We start from the raw sequence: 27,589 nt of genomic DNA, 5'->3' as shown, positions 1-27,589 counted from the left end.
TTTATTTTCATATATTTTAATGTTGTCATTATATGGTGTAAATAATAGTGAACATCAAAATATAAATAAATACATTAACACAAACTATTATTGATCATAACATTCGATTTCATAATATTTTACTTTTGATCATAATCATAAAATATTTGTAATGAATAACAAGTCATATGATAACGGTTTTAACAAGTAACACATAATAACGTAGAGTAAAATAAGTGAATAAGTTATAAATCAACTTCAACTCCTTCCAATATCAATCCAGGTGTTAATTCCATAAAAACAGGTTTAATATTCAATGGTACTGATTTTTCTGTAGAACCGGCATCATCGCGTTCATCGTCCCTATCCCTCTTCAATGAAAATCTCCTAACCGCATTCAGAGCGGTGGTGATCGAATCTCTACGGACTTCTGAATGAGAAATGTCAATCAGCATGGTGTACGACACGTTAAAAATCTGAAATGGTACCTGTTGAAGCTGATCGTTTCAACGATTGTCTCTGAAAGTTCGTCTTCCTTAACATTCCTTGGAAATTAAAGGGGGGGTCGTCTGTTTTGTTGTCGTTTCTGTGGAAGAATATTCACAATTAGATATCTTGATTTTTTAACTCAAATAACTACCATACCTCTGAGCGAAGCTTCTCAGTTCGGCTATCGGATCCGCGTTCTTGGGCCTTGGAGCAGTGTTCGACTTAATGAAATCGAATTCCTTATTAGCCGAAGTAGTGTTGTTAGTAAATTCTGTTACTGGGGCGCTTTGATCCGATCTAAAAATATGTATTCAAATAATATGTAATTAAAACGTGTTTAGTACTTGCTTTGGTGGTACATACACTAGAATTGGATCGATACAAAGAAGAATAGCATGGCCCCTGCACAAGGGCGATATGCTATTCTTCATTTTTTTAGAATGATTGGTTTCATTACCTCCTTCTTGGCTAACAGAAGCTTTCGGATCAGGGTTAATGGAATAATATCGTCAACTTATCATCAAAATAACGGTGTACCTCAGGGCTCATGTATCAGCTCATTACTATTCATTATTGCCATAAACTCATTAACGAAGTCATCCTCAATTACATCAACTCCCGAATTTTTGCCGATGACGTGGTTATTTACCACAAACATACAGATCATAAGCATAGCCAATTCCTGTTACAAAACTGCCTCGATGAAATACCTATGTGGGCCGGACGGAATGGATTGAAGTTATCAGGTCCGTGAATGTTCATCTCTATAGTCGGAGGAGCTGCTCGCGAATAGCAACATTAATGATGGGGCTAAGAACCTGATAAATAAACCAGAACACAAATTCCTTCTATTGACGTTTGATCAACCATATCAAGGATAAGTGTTTGACAAACATACGCATACTGAAGACCCTCTCCAGTATTAATTGGAGAACACATAGAACATCATTAAGCAATATATATCAGACGCTGATCAGAAGCAAATTAGACTATGGAAGCCAATTCTACATTACCGCACCCACTTCAAACGTGAAGAAACTGGATCCCGTCCAAAACGCTGCTATGACAATTATACTGGGGACTATGCTCCAGTTGAAAGCTTACAGTGCGAGGCAGAGATTTCCAGGGAATATGCAATCGAATGATTACGATCCCAGATACGAACAGTAGAATTACTACTATACCACCATGGCAGTTCTCAAAAATACACACAGACTTCTCTATGAAGGCTCTGCATAAGATAAAAACTGGTCCTTCTACAATAAAAAGGCTAAAGATAATTGAAAAGAATTATTCGAATCATCTTATCGTCTACACAGATGGTTTAAAACGAGAAAACTTTGTGGGTGTCGCTTACACGTCTAACCTACTTGAGGGACACTTTTGGCTTCCATCAATAACCAGCATCTCCTCCGCGGAACTGCTGGCTATTTATATGGCCCTATCTGTCTTGGAGGAATCATCTATTAACGAATTGATACTAATAATATCGGATTCTATGAGTTCCCTAGAGAGCCTAAGATCGGTAAAGATAGTCCACCCTCTGGTGACATACATTAGAGAGCTACAGACAAAGCTACAATATAGGGGAGCAAGAATCACGTACCTTTGGGTCCTCTCCCATAAGGGAATACCAGGTAATGAAAGAGCCGACCACCTGGCAAGCAAGGAAGAGGAGTCAATCAAATTAAATAAGCTATTTAGCAAAACAGATGCCAACACTTATATAAAGAACCTCTATAGGCAGTTAAATCAACTAGATTGGGACCTTCTTACAAAAAACAACAAATTATGGGATATTAAGAAAATCTTTTATCAGTACATCAATTATAATAACATCAGTAGGTATAAGTCAAGTATCCTCGCACGACAACGAATAGGGCACTGTAAGCTAACTCGTGAATATTTGTGTGATCTATACCAGACTCAGCTTAGTGTCAAACACATCCTTCTGGATTGTCTGAAGGTGATCTGAAGAGACAACTAAAAATACCGAGTACATTGGAGCAATTGGCCCAACCTGAGCAGCTGAACCTGCTGTTTAGCTACCTAAAGACCGCAGACCTAATTCAACATTTGTAACAACCATTAAGAAATGATTATTTAAAAAAATTTATAATGTAATTTATATATGCTGTTAATGTTCCTATAGCACTTAATGTCTTAACACTTTGTAATTCACCCTAAATAGCCCAAGAGGCTGTGTTATATTAACAAATAAATAAATAAATAAAACGTGTTTGATTTCAAACAATAATGTGTAATGGTAAAATATCTTGAAATAAAAAAATGTCAGTGCATCTCAAGATTTTCTACATTTAAAATCAAATAATTGTAATTGTGTAAATATCGATGTGATGAAGAAAGCCACGAAAAAAAAACAACTGAATCATTGTATACACCTTCAAATAATCCACAGTGAAAGTTGCAGTCACGTTAATTAAATTAATATCACAGGAAATTGTACGTTTGAAACGTAATGCTTAGGAAACTGATCCTGCTGGATTGTTGGATGCTAGACGCTTATTCAGGAAGAAATACATTTGTATTCATATATATTATTATTTGCAGAAATACGACAGAAAATATCATGAAAATATTACCCACAGTTTAAACACAAAATGTGTCCAAATGGGGCGATGGCAAAATGACATTGAAGGTAAATGCGATTATACTACATGAAAAAATTTTGTTATCCTTTATCCTTTAAAAAGTTGTTCTCAAAATACCATCAATTACAAAGCTCATTATTTATTTACTACCATTGGTTCATTTATTTGTCACAACTGTATATTGGACAAGATACGTATAATTAATATTTTGACTTAAGTTTTTTAACCGAGATAACCTTTTGAACAAGGATGTTAATAATATACATTCATTCAAAATAATATAATACAATTTGTAGACCAACAAGATGGGCTTATTTATATTAACAAGAGATTACCATGGCTGTTTTATTATATTATTAATAATAGATGTTTAAGGTGTTTTTTAAACTCGTCCATTTTACCACAATAAAAGACCAGAAATCAATTTGATATATATCATACATTTTAATTTTTTGTTGCTAAGTATTGCTTTTTGATATGTTTTCTGGATTCTGATAAATATTGATTAAACTGTTTTAATTATCCGTAATATTGTTATTGTTTTCACAATAACATTTTTTTTTTTTTTTTTTATTATTACTCTTCGTGAGTCCACAATCTGCCCTATTGGCAATAAGTATTTCTTCTGTTTATATTATATATACATGGCATGTAGAAAATCACTTCATTAAGCAATCTTCTGTATAAAATATTATCTTAATTAATTAGTCTTATTCTAATGCTTATTCTAAACTCTACATATGTCCAGTAATCAGATCAGATGGTGTTAAACGTTTTAGTCTACGCACTTCACTATCACGTCGCATATTTAGCTGATTAGCGAGTACATTGGGATGCACTGACACTCTTTCGAAGAACTTCACACAAACACGTTGGATTACACTCGTTATAGGTTCTAGAGGAATATCGCGTTGTATCACTTTATTTGAAATATAGTACGGAGCATCAACAATGGCACGCAACACCTTATTTTGGAACCGTTGAATGATGGATATATTGGATTTGCTAGCGGTACCCCATAGTTGAATTCCATATGTCCAAATGGGCTTGAGTATAGACTCATACAGCAATACCTTGTTATCTAATGATAACTTGGATTTGCGCCCAATGAGCCAATACATTTGATATAATTTTAGTCCTAATTGTTTCCGTTTAGAGAGTATGTGCTTCTTCCAGGTTAGGCGTCGATCTAAATTCATACCAAGATATTTAACATGGTCTGCTTGGGGGAGTTGGCGATGATTGATATTTACTGGTGGACATGTTCTTCTACGCAGGGTAAACGTTATATGCGTGGATTTTGATTCATTGGCTTTAATGCGCCATGTCTTCAACCATAATTGTATTTGCTCCAGGTGGATTTGTAGGTTTATTGATGCTGTGACTGGATCTTCATGGGATGCTAAGATTGCTGTATCGTCTGCATATGTTGCCACAGTAGTTATTTTTGTGGTGGGCAGATCAGCCGTATACAGAAGATACAGTACTGGACCCAGTACACTACCTTGCGGAACTCCTGAATATATGGGATTTAATTCGGTATGTTCATCGCCTTGATTTACAATAAAATGTCTGTCAGTGAGATACGATTTTAGTAGCTGATAGTCCGGATGAGGGAGAAGTTTCTTTAGTTTAACCTGCAAGCCCGTATGCCATACTTTGTCAAAAGCCTGAGATATGTCTAGGAAAGCAGCCGAACAATATCTTTTGGCATTTAGGTCAGCGTTTATTTGGTTTACAAGTCTATGCACTTGTTCTATAGTCCCATGCTTATTGCGAAAGCCAAACTGATGTTCTGGAATAATTTTTCTTTTTTCTATTATATAGTTTAGTTTTTTTATGTATAACTTCTCGAAAACTTTCGAGATTATTGGTAATAAACTTACAGGTCGGTAGGAGGTCACATCTTCTGGTATTTTTCCTGGTTTAAGTATCATTAATATTTTAGCTACTTTCCAGATACTAGGGAAGTAATTAATTCGTAGCATAGCATTAAATATATATGTTAATAGTTTTATAGCCTTTTCTGATAGTTCTTTTAAAATTTTGCCAGTAATTAAGTCATAACCAGGAGCTTTTTTAATATTAATCTCTCTCATTATTGTATGTTTAACTTTTTTGACCGTTAATTTCTCGTGCGGTAAATCCATTTGAAATGGCGAATCTAGAAAGCTAGTAATTTTATTTTCGTCATCTTTATGTAGCTGAGACTGGGAAGGTTTAAAAACATTTTTTAAGTGTTTTGAGAAAATGTCGGCCTTCTCTTTATTGCTTCTCGCCCAATTATTTTCGCTTGTTTTAATAGGTGGGTTATGCTGCTGGGATCTCCTAAGCTTTTTTGTTGCTTTCCACAACGAATAGTCTGTAGCCTCAGTTGATGTCAAGTTTTCTAGGTATTCTTGAATGCCTTGGTTCTGTTCGATTTGGATTAGATCTCTCAGCTCTTTTATGGCCCTATTAAATTTTCTTTTATTCTCTTCAGTCCTTTGCTGTTGCCAATTTCGTCGTAACTTTCTTTTTTCTGCTATCTTTTTCTGTATTGTACATGATATATGTGTATTTTTTCTTGGAAATGTTTCAATGTTGGGAGTCGCGGAATATGCTGCCTCCTGTATATTTTTTGTAAGATTTATTGCTGCTATTTCTATATCCATTTCAGTTTGTAACGGTAAGTTTAGAGAGATATTTTGGTCTAAGTTTTCTCTAAATGAGGGCCAGTTAGTTCTATTATTGCACAGAGAAGGGGGTTTATCTTTGATGGTAATTTTTGAAGAAATTGTTACTATTATTGGTGAATGATCAGAAGACAGGTCGAAACATGATTCTGCTTGACACTTTTTTGGATCAATATTTTTTGTAATACAGAAATCTATTGTATCTGGTTTTTTATTTCTGTCTGAAGGCCAATATGTTGGTTCACCAGTAGAGATATGTTGTAAGTTATCTATCCTTATGGCTTTGAGCAGTTCTCTACCTTTTGAGGTTATTATTCTTGAACCCCACATTAAATGTTTTGCATTATAATCTCCTCCTGCTATAAATCTATTACCTAGTGTACGGAAGAATTCTTGAAATTGTTCTGCCTTGTTGTTATGTTTGGGTGGGCAATAAATCGCAGAAATTGTTAATGGTCCATGGGCTTCCTCTATGGTTATACTGGTGGCTTGCAGGTAGTCTTTGCGGAATTTTTCTTTTTCGAAATGCTTTATATCATCTCGAATTATTATGGCTGTACCTCCATGTGCTTTATCATCAGGGTGATTTGTATGATAAAGCTTATATTTAGGAACTTTCATATAATTTTTGTCCGTAAAGTGTGTTTCGGAAACCATCATAACGTCAATATTTTGTTCAATTACGAACATTTTTAGTTCCCTGGCATGTTGTTGGAGCCCATTGGCATTCCAGACGGCGATTTTGTAGCTATTGGTTTCAGGCATTAGGCAAGTTTGCTTACGACGGTTGTGAGTAGACCAAGCATCGTACTCATTTGATCCATTAGTTTGGCCATCATATTTTCTAATCTTGAGATGTTGCTAGTTTCAGTAGGTTGAGATATTGTCTCTCGTTTTTGTGCTGAACCATTTTCAACTATTTGGGCATAAGTTATGTCTGGTTGACTTGTTCTGGTGGGTAGTGGTAAATTGGTAGTAGTGGATTGTTTTTGTTGATGCCTTTTTTCCCTTAAGGCAGGATAGAGTTTCTGCTGTAGTTGCTTGTGAACTGCGCAACCCTTGTAGTTCGCTGGATGATTTCCGTTACAGTTGACACATTTCACTTTTTCATCGCGAACTTTACGAGTACAATCTCCTGTCTTATGTTCTCCTGCACATTTTACGCATCTATATGATTTGCGACAGTAAGTCTTTGTGTGCCCGTGCGCTTGACACCTTGTGCATTGTGGTATAATTCTTTTTATATGTGGTGGTTCGCATTTAATAATATTATTTTCCAATTTGGTGATTTCATACACCGCCTTATTGTTTCCATTAGGTTTTATGTCTATATAAAACATAGGCAGAGGTTTTTTTGTCGTGTGATGTCGTATATTGTGAATATTTACGACCTCGTGGCCTTTTTCAGCTAGTGCTACCTTGATGGTGTTAAAGTCCGTCCCGTGATGTAATCCTTTTAGTACGAATTTAAATGTTCTCTCGGATTTTGGCCTGAATGTATGGTATTGGGTGTTTCTTTCATCTAATTCTTTTATAAGAACTTTAAAGTGATCCGCTTCGAACAATTGGATTTTAATTGTTTCATAGCTCACTGTTTTAATTGTATAGTTCGTAGTAATGGTTTTTAATAAATCATGGATGTTTTTTATTATTCCTACCTTATAGACTGTTATTGGTGGTGGTTTGGGAACAACTTTTTCAGGGCTTGGTTGTATGTTCTCTTCAATTTCTTCCGACAGGTTGCTAAAACTGTTTTTTGTCTCTATCGGTTTCTGCAACCAATAGTCACTGATTCTTGTTTGTTTCCTCGCGATTTCTTCTTCTGGACTTCTCAATCGTTTTTTGTTAACGACTGTAGTCCATTCTGATGGTGGAGTTTGCGTTATTGCTGTTTGTTCTAATCTTATATCAAAGTGTGCAGGTGATTTGGTTGAATCGCTATTGTTTGCCATTTTTTAATTTTTAATATTTTATTTAATTTACTTCCAGAGGATAAAAAAAATAAAATAAATACATTGTTTATTTCACGCACTTCATTTTTCACTTACGTTATTTTAGCACTAGTTTTTTTACTATAAATACTATAAATGAATTTCAAAAGGACTGTTGTAAAATAAGATGAAATTATTTTAAACACTAATAAAAATGAGATGCAGTCCTTTTGTCTGGTCACGTAAACACGTATTCACTACACTTTAGGTCCACTGAGAGACGGATAGCCGCATCTGTTATGCGTTTTTAACACTCAATTAAATAACCGTAATAAAATACTGGGTTTTTTTTAAAGAAAGGTATCTTTTATAGCTTGGACCGTATTGAAAATACGTCTTCACCCTACGAAGGTTGGAACTGAACTACAATAACATTGTAGTAATAATTATATCTTGTCTCAATACATTTTGTGTTGAATGAGTAAGTAAAATATTTTAACTTTTTGATATTGTATAATATTTGTATTTATATGGAATTTTATATTAATAAATGGTTTTGAAAAATTACATTTTAGTTTTATTTGAAATTTAATTGGTCAGTAGAATGTAACGTCAGAAATTAGTCTCGTAACGCGTGAAATTGTCGACCAATGAAATGCTCTCCTAACAAAATATTTTCATTACAGGTGCCTGTAATGGTAATTTAAACTAACCAATGAAATTCAGCGAAATGATGTTCGCAGCGCCTTCCTGATGAGACCACGCAAATTATTTGTATTAAGTTAACACTATATATTACTCTATGGTGCATGCGCACTACGACTTTTAACCAATTTTAACAAATATTCACGGAATTTATTTCTGCTCGTGCGCATTTTCAATTTTCTGTGTAATTTCGCTTGAATGCTCAGGTCTGTGCCCACCATAAGATGGGGTATATGGCAGAGAGGAGACTGAATAGCTCTGATGCTTGAACATCGTTATACTCTGACATCTTTAAGCTAGAGGTATTTCGGATTCGATACTTAAAACTGCAAGATCATGTTAGAAATGAGGTCACACTCACAGACTACTATGGAGAAATCGAACTTTTGGATAGAAATAGCAGCGAGAAAATATGGTTCAATATCATAGATAGGCGATCAACCACCGATCGCCAACTGTGGCGAGATTTAGTGAAGAATATTTGAAGTTCTAAGACACCAAGAGCAATATATTGATTAAAAAATAACAATCCAATATTCAATATCATAATCCCTTACCTTATAAAGTTAGTGCTTTTTGGTGGAAACTTTGGACTCAGGACAATGTCTTGTTTCTCTTCGAAATTTACGAACTTATCAACATCATGTTCTTTCTGCTCCACCACAGCGACCCCTTCTGTTTCAAGAATACCAACATTATCAAAAACCTGAACCGGTGAGGCATCATTGGATGTAGACGGCAGTTCGATCAACGAAGCACCTTCATCTCTCACATACGGTATAGAAGTTAGATGAGAATCCTTCTCCAACACATCCATCTGATCCTTGTTATTCACTTGATGCAGTCGCCATTGATAGGGACTATCCCAGTTCTCGTAACTTTCAAGATTTCTACTTAAATTGTACGTTTATATTAGTACAGTAGTGTTTATCATTAGAAAATAACTCACCGAATATTAGTCAATGGATCGCACAACTTTGACGTATCAAAAAAAGGAATCTCGTCCAGTCGAAAGTTTGTCTTCACGATGGCAGGTCTAATTACCCCCAACCAACCGGCAACCTGAGCCTTGCCGTCAACGTAATCCAGATCGACGGGGTCGATCTTGCGGCATTTATCAAAAACATTCTGATTATACAGGTGAACCTACAAATATCTTGATGTATCATCTATCCAAGATTAGTTTTTCTGTTCTGGCCTAAGACCAGGCGGTGGATTGCATGAAGCATACCTGATCGCAGAGACTTGCCTGGAGTGGGACTACCTCTGGGCTTACCAATACACTAGACTGAAACCGCCTCACAGTTAACCCCCGTGGGTCGCTACTGCAAATGCATTAAATTTGGAGATATAGCACCCGCTGATCGGGCAGCCGTTATTACGCAAGAGGACCCGGTGGAATAACAGATAGTGAAACTAAAACTGTCGTATTGGGGTAAAAGCTATGACTGCAGCGACGGATAAGGTCGTTTCAGCCTAGAAAAGCTAGAGGTTAGCGCTAACGCGGTGCTAAGCTCCCATTATGTCGACCAGCTCGCGAGCATGCGCGTTTTCAGAAGAATTTCAGATGGATTGTTGGCTGTGGAATGATTGAGATATGAAGTGCTTGATTTCTCGAATGCCAATTTCCCTATAAAATTAATTATTTATGACAAAGCATGGAACGTTTAACATTCTCCTGTGGAGCTTATTAGCCATTTTACCTGGTTGGGCGTAACAAAGTTAAAGTAGACATTAGATCTGTAGAAGGACACGGACCGAATTAACATCTTGTAAAATAAGCATCTGATGGAAATGGGACATCGACTAAAAGAGCAGTGCAGAGAAAATAGCAGATAGATCCCCGAACCTTTCTAGATTGCTTTCTGGATTTGGGAATGCCAACCGAACCGTTGGTCGAAGTGTAGACCCAGGTACGTGACTTTATCCAGCCATAGAATTATTGCGGTGTCGATCTTAAGTTGCAAGACGTGCAAGGCGTAACGCTTTTTATGGAAAATGATGGCCTGGGTTTTCAAGGGGTTGATGTGCAACCTCCAGAATTTGAACCACTTGACGGCATGATCGAACTGCTTCTGTAAACGTTCTTGAATTGTAACCTCGAACCTGGAGGCCGTAAAGAAAGCAGTGTCGTCAGCGTAAAACGCGATGTCAATATGCTCTTTGTTAAATAAGGCTTTCCTGATCTTTACCTGTAAAGATAGGACTTGATGGAGCAGTTAGGTCTTCTGGGAGGCCTAACCGCACGTACTTTGCGATCAAACCGTCATGCCGGACCTTGTAGAAGGCTTTGGTTAGGTCCAGAAGGACTGCTCCAAGTTTTTTACGTTGGTCAAGAACGTGATGAATGTGTGCGGTCAGACAGGTAGCTTGATGGACGGATGAGTGAATGATGTTGTTTTCCTTATTCCGTCGAAACCTGGAGATTTTTTAGATTGATGTTTACCGATCATAATCTGTGGAGACTTTGGAGACAGGAACTTTTTGAGAACAAAGACTGGGGTGACTCGTCTTTTGATGGAGTCGGATTTATTGATGATAGTGTCGTCGTCTTTAGGTTTAATGTTTTCTGCGGGAGGGAGGCATTTTATCTGGGCCTTGTAGGTCTCTGCGAGGGACTCGACATTTTCTTGGTTAGTGACTGCGAAATTTCTTGTAACCGCTGACTCTAGGGAGAGGATGACATTGTGCGTCTTCCCCACGAGGCATTTGGAGACACGCCAGGTCGAGACGGCCTCCCTTACCCCCTGCATGCTCTGTTCGCCTCCCTGTTGTGTGAAGCGTCAAGAGCGAATAGAGCTAATCTCCGTAGACTATTTCTGATGCGGATTGCACATTTAAGAGAAGCGGGAATGTTGTTTGCCAAGATTAGTGGAGGCTGATTAACTCACCTGTTGACAAAAATTATAGAAATCTCGTAGTTTGACACCTCTGTATTGCATTAGAACATGGAAGATACTGGAATTTCTCCATTTCTTTGCGTAAGTGTGAGCCAGATAAAATTCTTTGTCGTTTAATGGCTGATAAGTGGGTGATATTTTGGGTCTTGCAACAACTTTTCGGTACGCTAAAATAAAATATTAAATATTTCTTATTAAATATTTAAAATGCACAATTAACAATTATTGTTGTTGTAATTATGTTATATTATATCAATTTCAAGTTGTTTAAAAATAACTGTTGAAATAAATTCGAATGTCAAATACAATTAATATGCCTTTATTCCAACAATCATTTATTGATCTTATTTCATTTTGATGTCCATTTTCTTACTTTTCTTCACTTATTATCAGGATATTTTTTGAGCTGTATAATATAAAGTTGAATGGACGTCTACAAAAAAAATGCCACAACCAACAATGAAGAAAATTCTGTAGGCGGAATTCTTGGAAATACAGATCTCTAAGTTGAAATTAAATTAAAAGAACAGTTACCACTAAGTACAATAAAAAAGGGATTAACGTTATTGCTACTAAAATGCTATTATAACTATAAATTGGTACAGCATCATCTATTATAACAACATATTTAGTAAAAAAAAATCGAGAAAAATAATATGTGTCTTCATTAGTAACGTTGAAATAACATTTTTATTCAATACTTTACCTTTTTGAATAATTTCAGCTGCTTCCTCTTCAGTCATCATGCTGCTGCGCCTTTGTTTTTGTATTTCCTCAACTACAAAACACAGAAAGTATATATTTGTGACCATTTGGGTCAGTCATATTCTGAAAACTGTTTCTAAAGCAGATATAACTATTCATTTGTACGTTTTACTGTATAAAGCTAAAATTAGGTTGTTCAATAAATTCGCGGAGGATAAAACTAGAACCTAAACAACTGAAATAATTTTAATATACTATATTTAATATATATACCCAACTAAAATCAAAGTAAGAAGAATAAAATAGGCGTGTTGATAAACAACTGAAAAAGTTAAGGTAAAACAAAGTATCGCTGAAACCTTTTGGATCAAGTGAAAGCAGGGATTCCTGAAAAGGGATTTATTTTATAGAAAAACCCTAAGAATGAAAACAGTGATATAAAATAGTATTCACTTCTACGTCCCACTTATTGGCCAGGTTTAAGATCCTCTGATTTTTATTTTTTCTATTTTTCAGTTCTAGCTGCTGTAAAGGGGCAATGGCATCTCCATACATTGGAGGACCGTTAGAATGAGTGTGTTCGGTGAACATAGGACGAAATTATATAGTAAACTACCCGCAAAATTATCAAACAACTTATCGAATAAAGTACTAACCATTTTAGTTCACTAGAATTATAAAATTATGAATTATTACCCTGAAATACTTGTAAATACTTACTTTTTCCTCATTATCAATATGATTAATATATAAATGTGGTTAAATGATACGTCTCATAGTTTTTTTTACTAAGTTTATTTTAACATTATTTCAACATTACTCATTCTTATTGGTTTTGGATTATGATAAAGTTGAACATTATTGTATTTTTAAAACCAGATCAATATTAATGAGACTTTTTTAAGTCATCATAATATACTCAATTTAAAATTGCTGAAGTATTAGTAAGGATAATTATGTAAATATTATGGGAAAGCATCAGTAATATAAATCTTCTTTGAGGACTTACTGCACGACTTCTCTTGCTCCTTCATCTTCTTGGCCAGTCTGCATTTAGCCAAGAAACCACGGAAAATACTCTGGATTTTGATGATCTTCTTCACTTGCACCTCGTACAGTCTGGCTAGATATTCTTCGTTGTAATATTTAAGGAATACTTTAGTCCTTCCGATTGCCCAATCTTCCATTTTCAACCTGATCAGCAACAGGCGACAATTCTCCTTGGTGACATCGACGTTCTCGTCAAAATCAAACGCCAGGAACTGATATCTGAAGAAAAGGTTGTCAATATTAGTGGACTTGGATTATATTTTTGCTGAATACCGTCGTAAAAATTCGGAGAAGGTTATTCTTTGAGAATAACCAGTTTGTCTTATCATGGCTGTTTCCACTATGGTCATCGCTTTTAATTGTTGTCTTATGAGTTCGGTGTGGAAGTTGTCAGGTTTATTGGATAAATTAGAACGAATACACCTATGGTTTAATGAAAGCAACTTACTATTTTTATTTCTATAGGTTCCGATACCTACCGAACGAAATGGGTACCACCAGAGCTAGCACCAACTGATAGTTCCTTCAGTAGATCCAAGCATAGATATCTAAACACTGAACCAGAAGTACGCATATTCCTCGATTGTGAGAATTGGTTAGCTCTTGTTATCTTAAATAAGAGTATTTAATTTATATTAGCCTAAATGTGTAAGACTAACAGAAAAAGGATCATGCTAAATGTATAACATTATTTCTAACAAACCATGGAGCGTTTAAGATTCTCCCGAGGAGCTTGTTATGGAAAACATGAAACCGTTTCACCTGGTTGGGCTAGTAACAAACTTGAAATAGACATTATATTCGTAAAGGAGTATCATGTAAAGGAACATCTTGTAAAATAAGCATTTGATGGAGATAGGAAGTGTGCTAGAAGGGCAGATCAGAGAAGATAGCAGTTTTGCTATCCCTGAACCTTTCTTCAACAACTACTTTCTTGAACAACCTTTCAAACAATGGAAAACAAATTATAAAATGAATAATATGAAGTAGACAAACAAAAAACCAGGTAGAAAATAAATTTTCGTTCAAATATATGTTCCTGTTAACAAATTTAATAAAAATATTGTCCAATATCCAAATAAAAAGTTTGCAGTGCTGTAAAATGGTACAAATAAATTAGCATTAACAAAGAAATACCTTTCTAGTGTTAACATTTCTTTTTGCCCGCTTGTACCGTTCATTGTTTAGGATAAGATTGCCAGTTTTGTCCAGTTTCTTGGAAAACAAGGTTTTTATGATGGAGTTCTCTGATTCGCGCATTGTCTCAATTATTTCCGGTGGCAAAAAGTCTCGGTTCTTATACGCCATCTCTTTGGCGGAATAACTAACTGTTCCAGTGTAGTGAGCAACAGCAAATTCCATGGGTTTCGAAATGTGAACCCGCGTGTTGTCTTCGCCTTCCAGATTTTCTAAAATAGGAAAACAAGAATCGATACACTGACCTGATACACTCGAGAAGACAGATAGTTACCCATAATATATTGGCCGCCCAAATGTCTTCTTGACGCATCGTCGATGATACTAAGGACTCCATCCGGTTTACTCAGCAACTGGTTCAAAGTATCTTTGTTGTCAAAATATCGAACCGGAATATATTCCACGTCCTCGTATTTCAAATCTTGCAGTTCCCAAGAGAATATTCTTTGCAAATAATGAAACTGGAGCTGCTCGTTGAGGCAATTGACGAAGAACTGGGGTAAATAGTTTTGCTTGAAGCATTCGAAGCCGGAGTAGTCTAGTAGTTTTATTATGTATTTATCACCACTGAAATACAGAAGACATATATTCCGCTTTCTATTTTTTTGTGAATAAGAAATCTTACAAAATTGTTTTTCCAATTTCCAATTTCTCATTTATGATACCGACCACATAATCAACAAATCTGCTGTACAAGTTGTTTGCTAAAACATCTCTAGTATCTCTGGCTTCGTCAGTTGTATTTCTTTTCCTTATTACACTTCCTGAAAAAGTACGTGTAATCTAAATAGTTCCACGATTGTACGCTTTCTCTCTTGTCGAGATGTTATTTAAATATATCCCTGAGTGATTAATTCACAGAAATATCGACGGATATCAAACGTTTAGTCTTCGGATTCAAACCTTTATTATAACGTAGGGCAAAAGTCTCGCTACCGTTTTGATTGCCTATAAATTTGCTCAAAGGAAAGATAAGTAAGATTGGTTTTCATAAAAAGTTAATTTGGTCTTTACTTTTTTTGTTATGATTTTGTTATGGTTTTTTTATGAATTAATTGAGGATTCTGTGTTCCTCAAAACCGCCTGTTCTGTTTATTGACGTGGCCACTGATAAGAAAAGGGGCTTCATCGCTCATTATCAATTTAGACGAAAAATCTTCAATTTCTCCAGACAGTCCTAGGATTGCATTACTGTACTCAACTCGTTAATCAGGACCTGTTAGCAATTTTTGGACTAAGTGAATTTTGTACGGAAACATTTTCAAATCGGTTTTCAAAATTCGCCTTAAACTGCATGCAGAAATGTGTAACCGGGAACCACGTCTCCGAATTGATGCCTCTGTCTATCTCTGGAGACTCTGACGTTTACACGACATAATCGTTAAAGCAAAACTTAACTAAATTATACATAACTAGCATGGCGCACAATCAAAATGGTAAACTACGCGGTAGGTAAACTTTTCTCCCACCATATCTTATGCAATATTCATCAATTTGTAGGAAATCTATACATCTGAACAAATACCTCCAAGCTTAGAATCTCAACAACTTAGAAAAAGCATTTATTTATCCGAAATATGTCCTTCTTCTCAGTGGATATCGCTTAAGAGATGTAAACTACAGGATCTACCACATGAACAATGCAATACAATTATCAGGTACTAGAAAAAGAGAAACACCAATTCTTCTCTTTCTTCGGTGAACAGCAGACTAGATTGACAATGATAACACTATCAAAATCTTCTTAAACCAAACAAAACATATTCCTGTTAATTACTGCCTAACAACACATCCAAACACTTGCTCTAAAACTATCAAAAATGTGCATAATTCCCTTTGAGTATGGAGAAATGAACATAGGAGAAGCTAGGAGGGTTATAAAAATACGGATCTGACAATATCAACAAAGCCTTTAGCTGAATACTAGATAAACGCTGACCACAACATCTAACTTGAGGTCCTAGCCACCCTACAAGGCTATTTTCGAAAACGTCAATTAAAACTATGAATAAATTGTATAATTATCACAGTTATAATCAAAATGTACCTTTCTTGACCAGACAGTAGTTGGTTAAAGCCCAACGAAACTTCTTCTCATCAATTTCAAGCAAGTCGGCCACGTTTTCAGCAAAATGGGGGTTTTCTATAACAGCGCAGCTCTCATCCTCACTTTCTTGAAACCTAATCTCACCTAGAAATATCTGCGTTTGCGTACTATTTATTAAAACAACCTTAAAACTAACCCAAATTTAATATGGCCGCGACGATGGAGAAGAACGTACAAATTTGTTCTTCCGAGAACTCAAACTCTTCCATATAACTGAATATCTTCTTGTATTTGATGACGTTCTTTTCGATATTGTCCCTTGGTTTGTTGCTGGTGTAGATATCAGTATCGTCAGGAATACGTAAATATCTATAGTTTCTATTCGAGCGTAATTTGTAACGGTCCACGGCATCGATACTGACCAAACCGTCATAAATATAGTATAGAATATGGAAATTCGAATGATTCCTGAAAATTTACGTGTTCACATTAGAGCAGTATTATCCTGTGTCTACATGTCGGTACTTACATGTCCACCGATGATACTCTCCATTTATCTAGAAAACTTACTGCGAATCCAGCTCCGGTGATTTTACCAGTTTTTCCATAAGATATGCTGGTTTTTATAACAGACCTTACAAATAAAATTAGAGAAATTGTATTGCAATTATGAATGTATCAAAACTATGAAGTAATACATAAAAAAAAGTATATATATACATACATATATATATATATATATATATATATATATATATATATATATATATATATATATATATATATATATATATATATAGTCGCTGGGGGCAAGATCTGGGGAATACGGTGGATGAGGAAGTAATTCAAAGCCCAATTCATGGATTTTTTCCATCGTTTTCACTGACTTGACGTGTATTGTCTTGGTGAATATGCACTTTCTTTTTCTTCAAATGCGTCCTTCAAACGGTCCAATGACGCTATGTAATAATCGCTGTTGATGGTCCTTCCTTTTTCAAGGTAGTCAATGAAAATTATTCCATGCGCATCCCAAAATACAGACGCCATAATCTTGCCAACCGACTTTTGCGTTTTACCACGTCGTTGTTTTTGGACAAAAGTGAGCTCGCACGGCACCCACTTTGCACAGAACTTTCTCATACCCAAATATTCGTGAATCATATGATGTACACGTTCAGTTGATATCTTTAGAGTGTCTGCTATCTCATCCAATTTCAATTGTCACTCATTCAAAATCATTTTGCGGATTTTTTAAATGTTTTCGTCGGTAATAACCTTTTTTGGGGCGTCTATTGCGTTCACCGTCTTCGGTGCTCATTTCACCACGTCTAAACTTAGCATACTAACCCTTGATGGTTGATTTTCCTCGGGCAGTGTCCGGAAACTCGAGCCAGTTTTGCTTCAACTGTACATTTTTCCTTCAAAAAATAATATTTTATCAACGCGAAATTTCTTTTTATCCATTTTTTTACAATAACAACAATCCTCAACTTTACTCAAAGTGTTATAATTCACAAAATAATGATCGGACAGCTATCAAATATATATACGCATCATTTCACGGTTAGGGCTAACTAAAAAATATATGGATTTAATTCCAGTAGCGACATCTATGTGTCAGGTCGGGGACTTCTCAATTGACCTGTTATAGAAAGTCGCCTAAACTTATGTATGCTATTTGGCAACTACAATATATGTTTTATGGATTAAAAATTACCAATAATATGTTAAAACACACTGAGACTATATGTGTTATAATTATATGTGAAATAATTAATTACAATGGTTTATTGATAAATTTTAACAAGGCCTAGGTTAAAAATAGTACGTAACGAATCTTGTATTTGAAAACTGTTTTCTATAAATTAAGTGATACTAAATTAAAAGAAGGAATTTCAGTTGGTCCACCAATAAAAAAACAATGAATTCGATGGAAATCTTACCGCGAAAGAGTTAGCGACTTGGTTATCTAACCTATACACTATGGCGGCTGTAAAAGTAACTGTAGTTTTTAGATGTACTATAGTATTAAAATAAGTTATATTTGATAACATTTTTGTTCAATTATTTCATATGTATTCGAATTTTCTTGTATTATATCAAAGCCAAACTGAACTAAAATTCACAGTTGATGCGGCAACATTGCGACGTCTTGACGTCACAAATTTAGATGACGAATGTACAAAGTAACTTTGAATAGACTATATGTTACTATTTTTCAAATAAAATTAATAATATAAGTAAATAAATATGATTTAAAATTTTTATATTGTCTTTATTTATTTACGGTACTTTAATTTATCGCAACTCTAAATTGTTACGTGTTACAAAAATCCGTTTAAGTATTTCTGTTGAGCAGGTAATAAAAAAATTGTCACACTGTGCTTAATATTATAAGAAATAAAGTTATCTACAGCTTTTTGGACCGCTTTTAGAATATCAAAATAAAAATTTATACACCTTATAATCTGCCATTCTGAGCAAGAGCCTGTTTTTTTGCTTTATATATCAGGATTGTTACATTTAAGCTCCTGTAAAGGCAAATTGTAGGTTAGGAAATTGCTAGTAACAATGTAACAAATAAATAACAATAAATAGAGACATAGGGCCGCGAATAATTATCGTAACCATTAAAAATTGATCCAATTTAAACTGACCTGGTTGAGTAATCGTTGGCCGGGGTGCTGGCGTGAGTCAGGGCGTGAATTAATTTGATGCCGTTCTTCATCCGGTAGATGTTTATTGGATGCTGATAACCGACCAAGAACAAATGATCGACGGCGTGAAGGTAATTTGTTGTCTTGCCCGAACCGGATTCCCCTTTGGAAAGAAAAAAATTGCTCGCTATAACGACGCATAAATCTTCTGGAGGAAAAACGACCAAAACAGAGACACGCACCTGTAAAAACGATATATTGAGGAATTTTGTGATGGAGCGCGTTTTGGTAGGCCGAGTCGGCGACGGCATAGATATGAGGCGCGTTGTCCGATCGTGATTTGCACAGATATTTCTTGTGATGCTGGAAAAGAAGTAAGAAAGAAACCGTTATTGATAAAGGCAATGATAAAATAATTGACGTTTTGCATTTAATCAACAAACCTTCATGTACGAGGGTGGTTGAAATATGATCTAGACAAATACTCAGACACGTTTATTTACTATTGAAAAAATTTACAAAAACTTACAGTTTTTCTAGGTATTTCCCCTCACCAGTTACGCATTTTGTCCACCTTTTGTCCCATGTTTTTGATGCCGGTATCGAAGAATTCCTTTGATTTCCCAGGGCTTCTTTCAGTGGTGCAAACATGTGGTAATCACACAGGGTGATAAATCCGAACTGTAGGGGGAGAATATTCCAGTACCTCCCACCCTAATTCCAATGTTGTATAAAACATGAGACGCGTGCGTTTTCCTGGAGAAGAATCACACTTCGTGCTGGAATGCTCCTTCGTTTCGAGCGATTAGCGGGTTTCACATATGTTTCTAAAAGGTTAGAGTAGTATACAGCATTAATGGTACGTTGGGTGCACAGGAAATCGACGTACAGCACACCCCGCCGGTCCCAGAACACCATACACAGAACCTTATCCGTGGACTCGGTTGTCTTCGCTTTGACTGCCGCCCCTTCTTCCTTCTTCCTCCACTCTTTTGACAATATATTGCTTTGGGTCGTGTAATAGTGTACCCATGTCTAGTCTGTAGTGAAGATTCGCGTTAAAAAACAATCCTCCTCCGCCTCGCATCGCGTCAGCAAGCAGCAACAAAATTTTTGCTCGCGCCGTTATTTTGCGATATTGAAGGTGTTCGTGGATGACAGACTCTATACTACCAATACTGATGCCGAGTTCTACCGAAATGTCTCGAACATTCATCCCACGGACCTCCAAAATTGTTCTAGGCGGCGAATGTTGTCTCATGTGATGCTGGTTCCCGGTTCGACGATCATACGGCTCATTCTCGACGGTTTCGCGGCAATCCTTGGATTACCATTTAAACACGGCAGCACTACTCAGGCGAGTGCCGAACTGATTTCGAACGCCACACTAAAAAACGAACGCTCATGGCCGTAGCACTCGCGTGAAACATGCGCTCCCGACGAAAAACATACATACGCGCCATCTACAGTGTTTGTCTCCATTATATTTGAACCACCCTCATAAAAGTGGTCATTTTACAAATATATTTTTAAAATTATCTGTAAAAAAATGTTCATAAAAATATATATGGTCCAGAATTGGAGACAATACTAAAGGGACATTGTCATTCGTACTGAGAGCATACAGTAAGCAAAAGGTAATTTCGGTTTAGCTCATGCGCATTTTTATTTAATTGAATTCGTTCGCTACGAATAACGCGCTAGCGCGTGGTCTGAAGCTTTCATTGGACACCAATTACGCGCCAGCGCATTATATGTTCGGTGGTCTTTCTAAGCCTTGTATTTAGGTGGGCATTAGAAATGTACCCGTACAGTTGTATCGGCATTATCTGAAGACTGTACGTGCTTCGTTACGATTTTTCCTTTTTGATTCATATGTACATGAATTGCATATGGTGGGAAAAAATATCGATATGTCAGGGCACTCTCGTCCTAAAAGTGGATAAATAGATATGAAACATGCCCTAACAGATGCTGAACTGTTTGAAATTTTGGAGGACGATTTGTGACGGAAATATAAACTAGAAGGAAGTTGAAAAGAAGAAAAAAGAAAAAAGCTCAAGATGTTAAAATCAAGTCTAAACCCCTGTTTATTATAAATTATAACAGCTATATGAGTGGCATCAAATGTTCGTATATATTTTACATCTCATGATGATTAATGCCCATCAACTTTACAATAAATATTGAGGCAATCGTATTCCAATTAACGACTTTCGTTTGTCGGTCATAAAAAGGTTACTAAAGGCTCCGTCCAAACCTACTTCCAGAGCGGTTATCAGCGAACGTGTTTTGAAAATACGGGAGCAGAAGAAAGCAGGAAAGGTAATGAAAAAGCAACGAAAAAATTATTATTTACAACAAAACAGAAAAGACCCTATGCATGCACTGCATATCCTGGAAATCCTGATTACTGTTTAGACCGTGCAAAAATTAGCCATAAGTGACCACTTATGATTTATCTGAATAGGGTTTTTATTTGTTTTGTGAGTTTTAGTGAAAATTTGTATTATCTTATGGTCGTTCATTTGTTTCTATTGACTTCCCAATTTACTTGAATAGATACTTTGCAACACTGCACCTATAAAAGAAAAATGTCTAATTTTTATCAGTTACTACAATTTTTCCTACTATCTTTGATGGACAAACCCCATTAATGAATTGACTACTGAACTGACTATCCAGCTTTTGGTTGACGTAGTGGTTAATTAAGTACAACAAAATGTATATAAAAGTCTGGATTACCTTTACTATTACTACTAGTACAATTGTATATTATTTCTCCCATACCCTTTACCATGTTTTTGTCTGAACAAAAAGAATAACTTTCTTCTTTGCTTCTTGTTATCGTTTCGAAATCTGCAGGTATATCAGAGTGAAATTTTGACATATGTTATATTGACTTCTATTTCATCCTTGAAAGTATTTTGTTACAAATTTGGCAATGGGAATATTACTATAAACAAAATTGATAATGTTTGGATATTTTAACGTTTAAAAATCGAACCTTAGATTCCGTACATACCTTTGTTCTTCCATATTTTAAAACCAACGTATATTACAATACTACGAATAACACAACAATTTAATTATTATTGCTATAGAGTTGTTAATACATCACAAAGTCTAAATATTCTTTATTATTTGTTGCTGTCACTCCATCAACAGTATATTTTAAAATTATATAATATATAATATATAAATTATAATTTTACGTTTGTTGAGGTAATATAATTATTTATTATTTAATATAAAGTTGAAAATATTTTAATTTTGTAACCTAATCTTATAGATTGCTATGGAACACAGGGATATTTATCTTAAATGACGTAAACAGAGTAAAAACTTACTTCGTCATCGTATATATCCAATTTTTTATTCGGATTTATAGCCACCAATACATCGCCGATAAAACTATAGATTTCGTTCTTCTTAAACCGTTTCTCCAGGTTGCTCAACACCTTCTTCTCGCTAACGTACTCAAGATCGGCCAGATCCTCATCGAGCATCTCCTCCAGATCATCAGAATTAGATCGTTTGATATAATTACCGAAAACCGTTACATCTGGCTTCGTCGGTTTTGTTTTTTCATTGTTCACGTCCTCTATCAATTTTTTTATCTCTAAGCTCAACTGAAAAAGTAATAAATATGTGTTATTACAATAAGAGAGTGAAGAGAACATTCACCCTTACGTGATAGTTGTTCTCTGGAACTTCCTGCAGAAATGGGTGTTCAATGATTTCCATGATATACGGTCTGTGTTCAAAGTTTTTGACCAAACACCTAGAAATCACACAGTTTTTGTCTAAAATAATTTAGTTTTACAATAATATATAAAAGCCACGATATAGATTTGGGTTGTTTCTATATTTATGGAAGATATAAACATATAAAGACTAAATTTCACACCACTTCCCAATCCTTCTAATGAAAAAGATCCCGAAATTGGCTTTTCCTCTGATGCTGCGTACAGACTGGGCCAACGAATGGCCTTGTCGGGATATTTTTAGTTCTGTTTAGACGCTTTGACGACGGCCAACGAATGTTTATTGGCATTCGCTTGCAATCCGATTGAGTATCGGTAACATCAAAGGAAATTAACAGCATATGAATCAACAGCCAGTGAATGAACGGGTTCGTTTTTAGACGTAACAGTAGTAACATGGCGAATGAAAAAAAGAGTGGTCAAACAAAAAGTTGTTTTTATAGATAGACTTATATAGAGAAAAGCTTCGACTCTGGAACCTCAACGTGCTTCTTTGATATAACATACTCTAATTGTGACGTACAGCAGACTCGATAAAGTAAACAATCTATAATGCAAACATTACGTTAAAATAAAAACAAAATTCACACTATCGGATCAAATTATCGATGATCATTTATAAAATGACGCTTGATAACGTAAATTGTAATTGTAAAAAATAATTTCGATAATGTAAACATCGCGTAAACGTAAGCACAACGTTCATACTATCAACTTATCGATGATCGATAACCAAATAACGCTCGATAACGTAAACAATTGTACGCTCGATAATGTAAACAGAAAAAAAAATCGAAAACCGTAAAGAAACCGTAGAAAAATAGGATGAACACAAATAGCTGCTACTGTTAATTTACTAGATTGCTACATTGCGTGCTGATGTACATATGTGGATAAAGCGAACACGCACTTGGTTTATATTAGTTCACATTAAGGAGCATCTGCCGTAATGACTTACTCGTTAATGAAGTCGTGAAATGACTCGCTCCAATTGGAAACCTTCTCCAAAGTAGGCGGTGGATTCTTGATGATCTGCGACAACGCTCGAGACGGATGCATGTTGAGGAATGGCGTCCTTCCTTCGCCGATTTCGATCGCTGTGATTCCCAAGCCCCATACGTCCACTCTGAAGATTTAACACCAGCGTTTTGAACGATATAGAATTAATGTCGATTTACCTGTTGTCGTAAAAACCACCTTCGGTGTCGTGCATGTTCGCTGTTACCACTTCCGGTGCCATCCAGTATGGCGAACCAACACATTCCCTTACTAAATCCTCGCTGTCTTTCAGGCGTAGCGCCACGGTGAAGTCACCTAGCTTTATTTCTCCGTTTTGAGTGAATACGATGTTGGAGGCCCTGATGTTTCGATGTATAATATTATTCTCGTGCAAATATATAATTCCCTGTAACAAAAAGCTACTACAACGGAAAATAAATCACATTATGGACTTACTTTAACAGTTTCTTTCAAAATATGAGCGATATGTTCCTCACATATCCTCCGGTTCCATTTCAATAAGTTACACACCAAACTAGAAGCATTTCCCCCACCCCAATTCTACAATGGTAAAGACAGCAATGAAAGAAAAAATAAAAACAACGTGCGGCAAAAGTCCCGCTACTATCTTGATTGCCTATAACTTTGCTCAAAAAAAAGATAAGTATGTTTGGTTTTCATAAAAAGTTTACATGGTCTTTATTTATTTTTTTTTTTTTTCGTTATGATTGAAAAATTATATCGGCCAAATGGTGACCGTGATTCGCTATTCAACTTTCGGTTCTTTTAAGGCATTTTTGATGACATCCTGCAACATCTGAGGTTTACTTTTCTGGCGAATATTGTCTTTAAGATCCTGAATCGTTTGAAGCTTATTCACATAAAATTTTGGTTTTAAAAACCCTCGTAAGAAAAAGTCTGGTGCTGTTAAATCCGGAGATCTGGCTGGCCAGACTAGATCGCCACTTCGCAAAATTAGTCTTCGTGGAAAAACGTCATTAAATAATTAAATTGTTGAACGAGCTTTGTATGCTGTGGCTCCATATTGCTAAACACATGTCCTCTAGTCCTTCAAAATTCACCTTAAACTGCGTGCATAAATGTGTAAATGGGAACCACGTCTCCGAATGATGTTTCTGGCGACTATCGCGCACCAGAGTCACATTTTCAGCGTTAGAAGGCGTCCGTTATCTTCCAGAACGAAGCCTGTCTACTGTCGAACATTCGCATGTAAAGGATAGATTGTAGTTTTATCAGGTACTGGACGATTAGGATATTTTTGACGCAATTTCTGCTGAGTGACAATAAAGGAACGATTATTTTGAATAAATATTGTCACTATTTCTGCCCGTTCTTGTGGCGTATATTTATCCATAATAAAATGTGGACGTTTACACTACACAATGGTTAAGGCGAACCTGAGTTAAACGTGACATAACCAAAATGGTGTGCAATCAAAATGATAACGGGGCTTTTACTTCACCCATTATATCGAAATTTACCTCCAATATAAACCAGAAATCATCGTTTTTCTTATATGCCCCGTAAAATCCCACAAAAGGAGCGGCATTATCCAACTGTTTTAGTATCTCGTACTCCTCCTCGATAAATATTTCCGTATTTTTCTTGTATTTTTGAATCTTAATCGCTACAATCCTTTTATCTGACGAATTGTCAAAGGCCTTGAAACTAAAAGAAAATTATGACAAAATGGTGGAGGTAATTTTATTGGTTTTATATTAAAAATGATAGTTACGACATAATTAATACCTACATTTTTCCAAAAGTACCATGTAGGAAACATTCCTGCAAGGTGAACTTATCCCCCGGATCTGGAAGATTTCCGATGTTGGATTTCATTTTTTTGAATTTAAATTTTAGAATTTTTATTGTATGTGAAACTCTTTTGCGCTCATTTAATCAACTGAAATGATAGTAAATTATTATATTAATAACAAACCCAATCTACCTTATACAATATTTACAATGATGTTAAGTGATTCTAACCTAAATTCATGAGAATTTTTATATAAAAGAATCTTTAGAGAGGAATGAAATTTCCAATCCATTATTTAGTCGAAACAATCGACAGTAAATATACATTTTGCATTACAGTAAGCATATTCTATGAAGGTTTTAGTTAATTCACTGCATTTGGAAACTAAAATATAAAACAAACATTCCTTGATGCTTGATATATGATGTTTTGGTGAAGGTAATTAAAAAAATATTTTTGGTGACACCATATCACTAAAATTAGGATATCTTGAAAAATGTTGATATCTCAAATAAAATATATAATTTTATCGTTCGATAAAAATAATACAAATATATCGTATACATGTTACAAAGATAACGGTCTGATTTCAGAAATATATCTTTGTTTTTAAACTCCACATATTTTAGATCCAATTGAGAAAGTCATGTTGTGTTATTTTCGGTTATTCCCATATTGTTGCAACTATTAAAGAGTTCTGGCAAATATGGACAAAAAACGATTAAGAATAGTATGGTCACGTAAAGTTATATTTTAATTTTTTGTAGAACAGGTATTTTGGTATTTTAACCGATTTCGAAAAAGGAGGAGGTTGTATGTTCGGCTGTATATATTTTTTAATGTATGTTTGCTGATTTCTCCGTCAATTGTGGGCCGATTTTCAAAATTCTCTTTTTATATGAAAGGGTATACTTCCGAGGTAGTCCCATTGCAGCCAAATCAGGATCTGTTGGGGGAAAGGAGAGAAATAGAGGAAAACTCTCAAGTTTCAAAAACACATACGAAGTCTTTTTTTATCTAAAATAATCAGATATTTGAGTGTAATGTTTTGATGAGCTGATGTGACCCAAAATCGGAAGTCGTTCAGTGCAAAAGCAATTCAGTTTGCTTTTTAAGCACCAACTACAGCATATAAGACCCCAGTAGAAACATTGTAGATAACTGTTTCCATGGTGTAATGAAACGGGGTTTGCCGGTTATTCCTAGCGAGCACAATACAACAAAAAATATTTGTTTAGTTAAAACAATCGTCAATTCACCCCTGGCCTGAAGTGCTCCTTATTTTCAGTTAATGTTTCTTTATTCCTATTTTTACTCAAACAAGCTGAAACTTTACTTGGCCTACCCGTTATAATATTAAATAAAATAATGCGTAATGTATTGAAAAAATATCTAAAATTAAAAAGATTAAAATAAAATATGTTTAAAAAAAAATTGAAAAGACTTCAAATAAATAAATAAGGAGCTCACTAAAAATTAAATATATTAAAACTTAGATTTTTAACACACAAAAAAATATTAATAATAAAATAATCGTTGTAAAACTATATAAAAATAAAAAAAACCTTATTTAACCTATCTACTACACACATTTTATATGCTACTATATACACACAATTTAGCTTAATACCTATCTAAACCTATTTATCTATTTGCATTATTATTTTAACTACCACCAACTGATAACTTTGAAGTCGGTGCCGAGCCCAAACAAAACATAGATAATAATATAATTCTGTGACATATACAAAATATTAAATTACCAACAAAACAAATCTAAATTAATATTAGTATTTGGGTTTTCGTTTATTTTTAAACAGTTATTACAACGATTATTATGTAACAGTTCAGTTGAAAAAAGTCCCCGGCCAACCATAGTAAAACACATTTTTTTAGCTACTGATTATAGCTACCCTTCAACTTTTCGATAACATTTTTGTAGTAGTTTTGTTAATTTTGGCGATTACCTCTTCATTTGCCGAAAGTTTCTTCCCAGCGAGCTTTCTTTTGAGATCTGAGAACAGGAAATAGTCGCTGAGGGCCAGATCTGGAGAATACGGTGGATGAGGAAGCAGTTCGAAGCCCAATTCATGGATTTT

The 27,589-nt window shown here is 35.1% G+C and overlaps 1 protein-coding gene and 1 pseudogene across 3 annotated transcripts; one reads left to right on the top strand and one right to left on the bottom strand.

Moving 5' to 3' along the window:
* On the bottom strand, positions 1 to 25,637 carry ninaC (STKc_myosinIII_N_like and MYSc_Myo21 domain-containing protein ninaC). Of its 3 annotated transcripts, none has more exons than XM_076415059.1 (25): positions 25,488 to 25,637; positions 25,216 to 25,402; positions 24,170 to 24,274; positions 23,893 to 24,119; positions 23,673 to 23,840; positions 22,641 to 22,731; positions 22,298 to 22,579; positions 19,190 to 19,310; positions 18,948 to 19,110; positions 16,820 to 16,924; positions 16,487 to 16,758; positions 16,291 to 16,434; positions 14,869 to 15,007; positions 14,518 to 14,810; positions 14,184 to 14,455; positions 13,526 to 13,656; positions 13,320 to 13,469; positions 13,006 to 13,265; positions 11,998 to 12,069; positions 11,283 to 11,458; positions 9,341 to 9,537; positions 8,949 to 9,284; positions 625 to 765; positions 468 to 565; positions 1 to 409 (listed from the first exon to the last, which is right to left on the bottom strand). In XM_076415059.1, the coding sequence occupies exons 1-25, from the start codon at positions 25,571 to 25,573 to the stop codon at positions 225 to 227; spliced, it is 4,401 nt and encodes a 1,466-aa protein (XP_076271174.1). In that variant the 5' UTR covers positions 25,574 to 25,637; the 3' UTR covers positions 1 to 224. The 3 variants fall into 3 exon arrangements, with proteins under 3 accessions (XP_076271174.1, XP_076271175.1, XP_076271176.1); XM_076415060.1 differs by having other exon boundaries at positions 8,949 to 9,281; XM_076415061.1 differs by having other exon boundaries at positions 232 to 399.
* On the top strand, positions 809 to 905 carry LOC143203281 (uncharacterized; annotated as a pseudogene).
* Positions 25,638 to 27,589: the final 1,952 nt, after the last annotated feature.

The sequence above is a fragment of the Rhynchophorus ferrugineus genome, unplaced genomic scaffold (genome assembly GCF_030347505.1).
Source record: "Rhynchophorus ferrugineus isolate W39M unplaced genomic scaffold, kcgeb_rfMv2 rfM9, whole genome shotgun sequence".
NCBI classification, from domain to species: Eukaryota; Metazoa; Arthropoda; class Insecta; order Coleoptera; family Curculionidae; genus Rhynchophorus; species Rhynchophorus ferrugineus.
Note: the sequence above shows the minus strand (reverse complement) of the source record. Positions and strands in the feature narration are given on the sequence as shown.

Excerpts from the sequence above, each read along its gene's own strand:
- ninaC (XM_076415059.1), bottom strand. The coding sequence starts at position 25,573 with ATGAAATCCAACATCGGAAATCTTCCAGATCCGGGGGATAAGTTCACC. Across the intron at positions 23,841-23,892 it reads GGTGGTTTTTACGACAACAG|AGTGGACGTATGGGGCTTGG; the intron begins GTAAATCGACAT and ends TTAAATCTTCAG. Across the intron at positions 13,266-13,319 it reads TTCTCCGAATTTTTACGACG|ATATCAGTTCCTGGCGTTTG; the intron begins GTATTCAGCAAA and ends CCTTTTCTTCAG.